The sequence below is a fragment of the Saccostrea cucullata genome, unplaced genomic scaffold (genome assembly GCF_032062105.1).
Source record: "Saccostrea cucullata isolate Sc308-1 unplaced genomic scaffold, CSIRO_AGI_Scuc_v1 ctg11264, whole genome shotgun sequence".
NCBI classification, from domain to species: Eukaryota; Metazoa; Mollusca; class Bivalvia; order Ostreida; family Ostreidae; genus Saccostrea; species Saccostrea cuccullata.
This window is the reverse complement of record NW_026923406.1, coordinates 1-11,680: the sequence shown is the minus strand read 5'-3', so window position 1 is coordinate 11,680 and position 11,680 is coordinate 1. Positions and strand designations below refer to the sequence as shown.

The 11,680-nt window shown below is 36.7% G+C and overlaps 2 protein-coding genes across 2 annotated transcripts; both read left to right on the top strand.

Annotated features, from left to right (window-relative positions):
* Positions 1 to 3,300: 3,300 nt before the first annotated feature.
* Positions 3,301 to 3,822, top strand: LOC134263922 (uncharacterized). Its single transcript, XM_062746275.1, has one exon. The coding sequence runs from the start codon at positions 3,301 to 3,303 to the stop codon at positions 3,820 to 3,822; it is 522 nt and encodes a 173-aa protein (XP_062602259.1).
* Positions 3,823 to 6,930: 3,108 nt separating this feature from the next.
* On the top strand, positions 6,931 to 10,633 carry LOC134263921 (PAXIP1-associated glutamate-rich protein 1-like; the record flags this gene model as incomplete). The annotated part of the gene is made up of 3 exons (XM_062746274.1): positions 6,931 to 7,055; positions 9,905 to 10,018; positions 10,474 to 10,633. Coding segments are annotated over exons 2-3 (274 nt in total), but the record flags the coding sequence as incomplete, so codon positions are not given.
* Positions 10,634 to 11,680: the final 1,047 nt, after the last annotated feature.

Below are 11,680 nucleotides of genomic sequence, written 5' to 3'. Positions count from 1 at the left end.
AATGTAAAATATTGGGTGACCTCTGGTCCCCGTAATGATGTACAAAATAAGGTGTCCTCTGGCCCCCCTACTGATGTACAATAAAAGGTGACCCCTTTTCTCCCACTAATGTACAATATAAGGTGTCCTCTGGTCCCCCTAGAGATGTATAGTATAAGGTGTCCTCTGGTCCCCCTACTGATATACAAGAGAGGACCTCAGGTCCTTCTGCTGATGTATAATATAAGATGACCTCTGGTCCTACTACTAATGTAAAATATCGGGTGTCCTCTGGTCCCGCTACAGATATACAGTACAATATAAGTTGACCACTAGTCCCAGTACAATTTAAAGTGACCTCTGGTCCTTCTGCTGATGTACAATATACGATGACTTTTGGTTTTACTACTGATGTACAATATAAGGTGACCTCTGGTCTCTCTACTGATGTACAGTACTATTTTAGGTGACCAATAGTCCCCGTACTAATGTAAAATATCGGGTGACCTCTGGTCCCCGTATTGATGTACAATATAAGGTGTCCACTGGTCCCCCTACTGATGTACATGTATAGTATAAGGTGCCTCCCCCCCCCCCCCCCCCCCAGATGCGCAATACAGCAAAACTCGTTTTGAACGAACACGGATATTACGAATTTACGGTTATAACGAAGTCATCTTGAATTCCCAGCTGTATAAATTTAATGACTTTCTTATACGGTTATAACGAATTACGGTTATAGCGAAGTAATTTCATAGGTCCCTGTGACTCTGTATAAGGTGCCCTCTGGTCTCCCTACTGATGTACAATATGAGGTGTCCTCTGGTCCCTCTACTTATGTACAGTACAATATTAGGTTACCTGTAGTCCCCCTACTGATGTACATTATAGGGTGACTCCTGGTCCCTCAAATGATGTACGATATAAGGTATCCTCAGGTCCCCCTATTATGTGCAATAAAAGATTACCTTTGGACCCCTATTGATTTAAAATGTAAGGTGACCTATGATCCCTCTGATGATGTACAATATAAAGTGACAACTGTCTCCCTAATGATGTTAAATATAAGGTGGCCTCTGGTCCCCCTACTGATGTAAAGTATTAGGTTACCTCTGGTCACCCTTTATTATTTTCACGTATCTGCTAATACATATATATTAGAAAGTTGATCTTTATAAAGTTATAAATATGATTATTTTGGAGTAAGAAAAAGAAAATTGTCCATCATATAAAATTCAATTAATAATAAAAGGTGACCTGAGGTCTCCGTATTGAGAATGTCGATGAATTTACTTTTGTGCCTTTAATGCCTGGAGAGTTCCTAGAATGTTTTATTACTACGCAAAATGACGAACTATTTGCGGGGGACCCCAGGTCCTAGTTCAGCGTACGTTTTATCCTTCTGCGAATCAACAAATGAAAACAGTAAAACGGCTAAGCGTAAGAAAGTCAAAAACAGACCCCCTCCAGCGAGGCAACGGAAACAACCAACAGAGTCTCTTACAGTTGAGAATATACGTAAGCACCAACACGAAGATCATGAGATGTCTGAACTACTGCGCTTAAAGGAAAAATTGGATTCTGTGAAACCTGCGATAAGTTCTATTTCTCATACCAGTTTTGAGTTCAAATTCTGGTATTCTAGTTGGGAAATGTTAACAGTTGATCGCGGTTTACTATGTTACCGGTGGATAGAAAAAGACAGTGAAACACTTAAAATATGTATTCCCAGGACTTTACGTGACAGTGTAATGTGGTATTTACATGATTCAAAAACTGCCGGACATATAGGAATTAGGAGGACTGTTTCAAAGTTAATGAATAGTCAGTACTACTGGCCGCAGCTGAAGCGATATGCTCAAGATTATGTATCGTCATGCGATATTTGCGAAGAGAGGAAAAATCCAACAAGGAAGAAGCGATCTTACATGAAGACGTATTTAAGTGGTGACAGGTTCCAGAGAATAGCCGCGGATATTGCAGGACCGTTTCCGAAGTCAGAAAATGGATACTTGTACATATTAGTCGTCGCTGATTATTTTACTAAATTTTGTGAAATTTATCCCTTACGTGATATGGAAGCTGAAACTGTGGCAGAAACATTATTCAAAGGTTGGATTAAACGATACGGATGTCCGTTAGAGATACATTCCGATCAAGGTAGACAGTTTGAAAGTCAACTATTTCAAGAAATGTGCAGATGACTTCAGATCAACAAAACACGGACAACTGCTTACCATCCGCAGTCCGACGGGATGGTAGAGCGATTAAACCGAACTATAAAGGAAATGTTATCGAAATACATTTCAGCTCATCAGACAGACTGGGACAAGTACATAGACGGGATCGTTCTGGCCTATAACAGTACACCCCATGAAACAACGACTATTATGAGTATATCTCCGTATAGAATGATGTTCGGTACAGAGCCCTCACTACCCTTGGATTTAATGACTACGGAATTAACCGAGGAAGAACCAGTTCGGAAAAATGATTCGGAATATGTGAGAAACTTGGAAAGTGAACTATATTTTGTGCACAATCTTGCGAGAGAAGTTACAGGAAAATTATCGCAAAGACAAAAACATTATTATGACAGAAATGTTCGTAATGTGAATTATGACATTGGAGATAAAGTGAGGCGAAATCAACGCCAAATTATTACAGGGACGAAAGCAAAACTAGCAAGGAACTGGACAGGGCCATGGTTTATTGTGAAAAGACTGAGCGATACGCTTTATCAAATTCAACATTCCAAAAACTCCAAGCCTGTGATAGTGCACGCCGACAATATCAAACCATACAGAGGGAATAAACATTCGCGCCCAGATCCTGAATCCGAATATACAACTGGCGAGACAGCATGTGCCCCGCGACGTCGCGTGCCAGCTGCGAGAGAGAGACCGATGACCAAACGATTGAAGTTACCGCCAGAGCCGCGACCCGAGACTGTCACAGCGGAACAGTCACATGCCGACAGCCAATCAGAAGCCGTCATTAGAACAACACGACTTGGGAGAGTTATAAAAAGACCACTTCGGTACCAGACTGACCATTCTCCAGATGATTTGTGAATATTGTGGGTGTGTGTTTTCGACAAATAGTAACTTGTACCAGCATCAACGCGAACAACATAGAAGTGATTTGAATGTTATTAAATGTGAATGTTGCCAAAAACTCTTTACTAGAAAATCAAATCTTAAAAGACATCTTAAAAACGTCCATAAGTTAGACCAGGACTTCGTCAATGAAGCCTTAAATACCCCGCAGAGGAAGATTCAACGACACAGTTTCATGGAGACCCGAAAACCGGTGTACGTTATGAGTGACTTTTATGAGGACATTTCCTCCGACGAGGAAGAGATGCATTACCATGAGACGGCGCAGCCACTCGTTACAGACTCTTATCAGGACTTGGACATAATCTCAGTGAATTCGGAAGACTTGCCGGAAATAAATGACACTTTTATTAGTGAAATTCTGGGCGACATAGAAGAGGAAGAAACGTGTGCGCGACCAACAGAAGAATCTCTCGAGTCACCAGACGTGAGCGAAGCCGCGAACTCGTCATCAGAGGACAGTGATATGTATGACATGGACGATAACAACAATCGCGTAAGTGTCGAGACGTCAACCATTTGCCTTGTGATGAAGAAGACGATTCGGACTAATCCTGACGGTTCCGAGGAGATTAATCGCGAATCTCAAATTATCTACTCAGAGAACGTGAATCCAGAGGCAGTAGACTTTCGTGATCTTGCCGATGAGATTCTGGATGAGGTTCCGCGACACCTAGCGCCGAGTGCCCGTGTGCGGATAGTAAAGGGAGATTTGTCCTTGTGAACCGTGTAACAAACTGGAGGCCATACTGAAAAAGTTGTGAACTCTAACAAAAGACTTGTGATCTATTAACAAGCTTTTATGTATATAATATTTAATTATTTTGACTTTGATTTTTATTATGTTTTAATGTCATGTTTGTAAATATTTTTTTTTTGTGCTTTGTTTGTCCGAAGGTGATTTATTGTTTACGTAGACTAAGTTTGCTAGGTGTAAGTTAATATGTTTACCGTTTCAACAAAATGATTTTATTATGGATTGTGTAGTAAAAATTTACTGATTTGGAGAAAATCATTGTTTATATAGCTAACGTTTAATTGTTTGTTATTTCCTTTAAATTTTACCATCATGTTTAACTTCAAGAAATTATTTCTAATTGTCTATTTATAATCATTTTGAACGGAGTCAAAAACTTAAGTGGGGGGGGGGGGTTGTAGCGAATTATTATGTAACGATGATTTGTTTATATAACATTGCTCCTCGCGAGCAATGGGTTTTTGTTTACATTGCATTGCTCCTCGCGAGCAATGGGTTTTATGTATAAATATAGGAGGGATTTTAGACAGTGAGTCAGTCAGTTTTTCATATTCATTACGATCACTTCGGACAATTTTTATTTGGATTTTTATACTTACTGTCTTTATGCTATTGTGGATTTTAAAATGTGAATAAACCGTAAACTTGATTACTTGTGTATCATTTCAAGAATATTCATTGGAAAAAATGGAAAACACTGAGAGTTATTCCCCTTAGACCGTATCGGAAAAACGTTACATTATAAACCGATTATGAATTTAAAATTGCAGTTACTTCGCTCTCCTTTCATGGTTGTAGAAACCAGGACGGGGGGGGGGTGCCCCAATAATTTTCCCGATACTATATAAACATTTTTTTGTTTTTAAAGGAATTGTTGGTAGTTGAAATTGCTTCCTATACGGGCCTGCCTTTGAGGAATTTCTTATACACGTCTCAATGCAGGTCATGTATATTTAAGCAGGTACAGATGCGGACTACATAAAGATATGTTTCATTTAAATTTGATCAAACCTAATGCTGATTGTATAAAAACTAAGACTAGATTAATGAGATGCTGCTAAACCCCTGGGGTTTCTATTCAGATAGAATAAAACTTTTAAACACTCGGTACATTGGCTCAAATTATTTTGGTTAAAAACATGGAAAATGGAATTTGTGAATTTACTTACCTTGTTATTGGCCATATGCAAAATTATGTTGTTAATGAAAATATAAACATTTTGCTTTTACAAACAAGTACTCCGAAGTTGATATTAAAAAAAATCTTGAGTTTCTGATTGAAGAGAAGAATTTTCTACTTGTGGCATTCAATTCAAAAGCGAAATACATGTATATCGACGACGTTTTATCAATTAACGATATTCATTTTCATCCTATGTTAATTAATTCAATATATCCGTGTGAAGTCGAAATGAAAGATATACACAGAGTGTGACACATCTGTTTTATATTTGGGTACATTTTTTAAAGGACGTTGAATGTAACCTAGCTTAAACAAAACTTTATGATAAATCTGAGGACTTTAAATTTTCTGTCGTATGGGGTTGGTCTCTGATTTGATACGATACGCAAGAGTATGGTATACGTACGAACAATTTCTAATACTAAACAAGCTATTGATAAATAAGTTGATGAAACAAGGATATCAACAGCTTTGATCAAGTTTGGTAAATGCTGCAAATTCTATGGTTGATACATTGATCTTGAAAGCGAATACAATCGTACGTTGTTTTCTGGTAATTATTTTCAACGGATGATTTTAATCGGTTTTCGGGATTACACGTATATAGTTTTTGTCGTGTCCATCCGTCTGTCTATCTGTCTGTTTGTCTTTAACCTTGCCCATAAATTTTTATTTACTGGAGCTATGCCTTTCATATTTCAATGCATATTCCTTGTTACAAGACCTTTCTTTGGGCAACACTAAATTTGACCTTGACCTTGGAGTTTGACACAGTTTTACAAATACAGTGTAAATTCCAAACTCTTACTTTGGCCATAATTTTTGAATGGTAGTTACTAGGACTTTCATGCGCGGATCTAGAGGAGGGTGGGGGGGGGGGGTCAGGACCCCCCACCCCCCCCTGGCATTTACAAGGTTAAAAAATGTATATACTTAAGCCAGAAAAAAAGTTACCATGGACCCCCCTTGGAAAACGCTGACCCCCCTGGTAAACGCAAATATGTGTGAAATTGGTATGAAAAATAAAAGATTTGAGGAAATAGAAATCATAGCTCACCCCCCCCCCCCCCCCCCCCCCACGAAATAGGTTTTTGACGTTTGGGCGAGTTTAGATTTTTTTTTTGCTTGTCAAGAAATTTCTGGGATTGGATTTTTTTTTTGACTGGGATGGACCCCCCCCCCCCCCCTGGAAAAAATTTCTGAATCCGCGCCTGATTTTCATACTTCACGTATTTTTTCTTTTGTGACAAGACCTTTCATGAGATACCAACAACTTTGACCTTTTGACCTTGACCTTAAATGGTCAGAGTGCAGTGCATGGTATAAAAACTAAGGGGAAAATTAACTTTGCATTTGAAAGTTTTCAATATATCCCCCATAAAAACAAGTTTAACAAGATGTGTTTGTGAAACAACACTGATGGCAACTTTTTTAGCGAAGTAATTTTCTCAAATGCAAATGTTGGTACCCAAAGTAAGGTTTTCTCAAGAGAAATACACATGTGAAATATAAATGAAAATCCTAACACCACTTGTTCAAAAGATATGGCAAAGTTTTTTAAAAGTAAGACAAACTCCATGTCAAGGTCAAAGGGTCAAAGTTGTATGTATCTAAAGGAAGTCACAAGGATTACATATGCGAAGTATGAAAGTCCTAGCCCTTACTGTTCAAAAGTTATGGCCAAGGTTTATGTTTTTTTTAAAGTAGGCCAAATTCCATGTCAAAGTTGTTGAAATCCCTATAGCCCTAAGCCACTTATAGCCAGCGTTAATGTTGGATAAAAATCAGCAAAACTGGATCAGACTCCAAGGTCAAGGTCAAACAGACGGACGGATGGATGGACAGGAAAAAACTATTTAGGCCCATCGCCCGAATCTTCGATTACGGTGGCCAAAAAGAGAGGAATTTAAAATCCGGATTTTCAGGATAGGTTCTGCATTTAGGACGCGATCTCTATTTCTTGTTAAAATTTGGCGCTGTTTTGTTTTACTTTTGACAGTGTTTCCAACCTTTCCAGGTAATATGATAAATTTCAAAGGCTAAATCGCATATAGGGTATCCTTTTGAGAATTCTTCATAAGTTCTTCTCTATCCTTGTCTTAGCTGCAGATCTGTAGCGGTATGGTTTTATAAGGATACTTGTCTTTGACCATAACAGGTCCAGTCCAAAGACTATTTCTACCTACGTAGCTATTAATAGCTACCTAGGTATTTAAAGCTACCCAAAGTAGCTATTTTTACCTACTTTCTGCTTTACTTGCATTTTGTGGCCAAATGCAGGAACGGCGCAACATAATGAGCACAAAATTTCTTGATACAGTCACACTGATGATGAATATTGCAAAAATTTGACCAAAAAATCAATTTTGTATAGAAACTAATGTAAAATTGACGATTTTGGAAGTAATCATTTTTTGGCCAAAATTTTGACATATTCATCATTAATGTGACCGTATCCAAAAATATGGTTTTCACCATGTTGTGCCGTTTAGTCTTTTGGCCGCAAAATGCAAAAAATATATAAAGTAGGTAAAAATAGCTACCTTGGGTAGCTTTAAATACCTAGGTAGCTATTAATAGCTACGAAGGTAGAAATAGTCTTTGGACTGGACCTGCATAACGTCACAGATCCCGCAATGCAAAAAAGGTGCAATTTACGGCGCAATATTTTTTGCGCACGTTGGGGGATAATTTCTTCACTTTCCAGCATCGGTTAATTAACTACCTTGTATGAAACAAGCTTCTTCTTCTGTTTACCAACAAAACTTCAGAGTACTGAAGATTACTTGTTGGTGCGCATGCGTGACCTAAACTTATATGAATAGAAAACAATATAAAGAAAAAAAAGAAATGTGCTTTTATTTACATTAGTGATTAAAAGAAAAATTTAACTGTTTTACTTTTTACATGATAGTGTTGAGAACAGCTGGGGTAAGCTGTTCTCTAAAAATAAGCGCCTGTGGTAATAATAAATAACACAAGGGAGGACAGCATTTTGCTTCAACCTCTGTTTTCGTTATCAGGTCTGGTACAATCACTAGATTTAGCTATGTAGCTTGATTTAGTTACATAGCTTAATTTACCTACCTGAGGTAGCTTTATTTAGCTACCAAATTGATTTATTTCTATTAAAAAGCATTTTTCTCAGGATGTGCAGAAAATATCATTTTGATGCAGTGATCATTTTCAACTTTGAACTCATCTGAAAACAACTCATGAAAAAATCCCTCTTGGAAAAATGTCTTTTTCTGTGCAATTGCAATCAAAGTTCTGAAAGTTTTGGGGCTATGTATGACAGTTAGTACAGTTACTCCTTAAATGAAATGACAAAGAAGTCCAGTTCCGGTTAACACGATAATAGGTCGGTAATTGTTCAGCACAATGTGAAGTAATCATGCTCAGTCATGCCTCACCGCGCCCAATAGAGAGGACAGTTAACCAAACAATGGAATTACATGTTTTGCTTTAAATTGTCCAAACGCAGCAATGTATAAACTATCTCTGCTTTGGATTGTTTTTTTAAGCCTCCATAGTATAAGTATCAATAGTCATTTAATTGCAACTTTTTGTCTCTTTTTAATAAAAGGAAAACTTTTGAAAACTTACCTTGAAATAGCTAAATAAAGCTACCTGAGGTAGGTAAATAAAGCTACGTAGGTACTTCTACCTATGTAGCTAAATCTAGTGATTGTACTGGACCTGGTTATATTTTCCCGTATTTTACTGACTCACCACCTCGGATCTGTCAAGTAATGATTCTTTTAAGACCTCATGCTTGAATTTTCCCATTGGAGCCTCTACAATACACATTTCCGTAGACAGACATCTCGGCCCAACGACATCTCGGCCCTTGGTGGTTGACACCTCGGACCTGACTGGTCAGCCCAAAACTATTGACACGTTGACCCATATAAAAGACACCTCAGCCCAATCAAAATTTGGTGATGGAAAATATAATTTACATTATTAAATAGTTAATTATTCTTTTTTCCAATAATTTTTTTTCTAAAAATTGTATATAAGTAAAAATCAAATTAGGAAGGGAATCATATTTCTTGCATCTCTCTCCTGTGGAAATGTGCAATGTAAATGCTGAGAGCTCGAGAATTAAAAAAATAAATCTATATGAATTTTCTTAATGTACGAAATGGTTGAAACCATTATTTAACTTTCATGATTGCTTTCAATGTTGTAGAAATGTTGTAGACAATATTCTTTGGAGCCTAGCCGCTCGATCGTAATTAACCCCTCATCATCCAGTCCTACTAAACAGAGAACCCTAGAGAACTCTACAGAACCCAATTTTTTCAATAAATATTTTATTTTAAAACTTGCAAATTCTGAAATATGAAATATGATATATTTCTCAATGAAATTCTGTTTGGGCCAAGGTGTCATATAGATTGGCCGACCTGTCTTTATTCTTGGGCCAACCTGTCTGGGCCGAGGTGTCATTGGGCCGAGATGTCAATGGGCTGAGATTTCAATGGGCCGAGGTGTCTGACATTCCACATTTCAGACTAAAAGTAATAAAAACGCTCTCGTTAGGACAGCTGGTGTGGACATTGAAATTTTCTTTTCATTCTCATGAGAACATAGCTTAAAAAGTGATGCATTGTGGATCTAGAGTAGCCTGTTTCCCTGGCCTACCCATAATGCTCTGCAAGTAGTACTCTATGGAGCATTATGAGTAGGCCAGGGAAATAGGATTGGTCTGGATTTATTTTGGAAAAGAATGTGCAGTAGTACAAATTTTCTCCTCACCCAGACATTGTCAATAGAGTTTGCAGTTACAAGTGGCACTTTGAACCGCTTGCAGTGCTTGCTTCAGTATGATATTTTAATGCAACCATTTTCTCTTCTAAGATGGACACAAAAAGTGATGATGATTGGCAAGTTCAGGGCAGTGATGATGAAAAATATGACCCTGGAAAAAAGGGCAACGGAACCTGGTGCCCTTTACCAGAAGATATTGTAAAGGTATTTGTACTGCTTTAGAATGCATTGAAAAAAGCGACCAAGTTTATCAATGGCTGATATAATTAAATAGAGCATACATGTGACATTTCAAAAAAGTATTATTTTTTGCTTTAAAATGCCATATTGTAAATTAAGGCTCTCTAAATTATTTGTATAATACACATAAACTACCAGGTAGAATTATTTGCCTGGTTTATTTTTATAAAAATACATCCAGAATTATTTTTATCATTTAACCAAGTAAAATATCCTAGTAACTATAGAATGTCATGTCTAACTTTCATATCAATACATATACCCTTGAGGTTTTGATTTCTGAAACTTTTATCTTTCTTAAGTTACTTAAGTTTTTGAAATTTTTTAGTCACTACAAATATCAAATACATGTGGTTTAAATTGTTTTATATAAATAACTCAATAAATTATGTATTAATAATAATTTTATCATTTTCTAGCTTTATGAAGCTTTAGCAAAAGAGAAGGTTTTAAAACTGGAATGGAAATGCCCTGGTAGACATTTACCAAAGGCAGACAAGCCTTCAGAAGATGTCAAAATGAAAGAGGAGTCTAAACCAGAGATCATTCAACAACCTAAAGAAGATTCAAAGTTAGTGTGTAAAATGTAGCCCCCCCTCCCAAAAAATAGATTCAAATTTAGTGAATAAAAGTCTGCCCTACCCAAAAGAGGGACAAAGACAAAGTATATCAACCCATAAGATGGTTCAAAATTAATGTGCCAAAAAGCAGCATCAAAGATGATTTTTAGTTTTATGTGTAAGAATTTAAGCAATGAAATAAGGATTTCTTCATTATGATGTAGAAACCCAGGCAGTCCAACAAGTGTTAGCATTAGTGTATAATAGGACAGCAACAGGGAATTTATACTTGTTATATTTAAAGCAAACCATAGAGGCCTTGCAGGGTTTGAAATATACAACTTGCAAAATACAAATTAAAATATCCAAATTTGAGTTAAAAATTTTGTAACTCGCAAAAATTTGCTAGCTGACTTTTTCATTGTAACTTTTACCAAGGAAAAAAATCTGTTTCAATCCCATTCTAGTCTTCCTCTCTTTAGTTACTGCTTATATCCCTCATTTTGAAATGAACAAGCATGTGAAATGTTTGATGATCATATCGAAAATAAAGAAGTTTCTTAAAAGATGGATAGATGGAGGTTTATTTTTAAAAAGCTTTCATTTTAATATTGTGAATTGTTTTTTGAAATTGCGAGTTAATTTTTAGCCGGGCTTATTGCTCAAAGAGCAATTGCCGGCTTATGTGATCCTGTTCAAGGCAGGATGTTGACCCCATAGTCGCCATTTTAAAGTTACGTGCAAAAATATAGTTCTTACTCTCAACCGCTTTTGAGATAATACAAACGCTAAATAAAGCAACAAAAATAAAATGAAGTTTTATCTATATAAAATAAACATTAGTAGTAATGACTTTGAAAACTTCATAAGTCAAAGAACATAGTTCATTAGCGTAAGAATTTTTGATAATCAGTGTTACCGCAGTTCTCTACACATACAAGGTAAAGCAGGAGAGGGAACCAGACTGGCCTGTTTGTTTACATTCAGCTGCGGTACCAGATTAATTCTGATTCTGACAAAATTGGACCATGGTATCAGGATTGAAAAACTCAATGTCAGTGTCTTA

Coding starts and splice junctions, on each gene's coding strand:
- LOC134263922 (XM_062746275.1), top strand. CDS start 3,301: ATGAGTGACTTTTATGAGGACATTTCCTCCGACGAGGAAGAGATGCAT.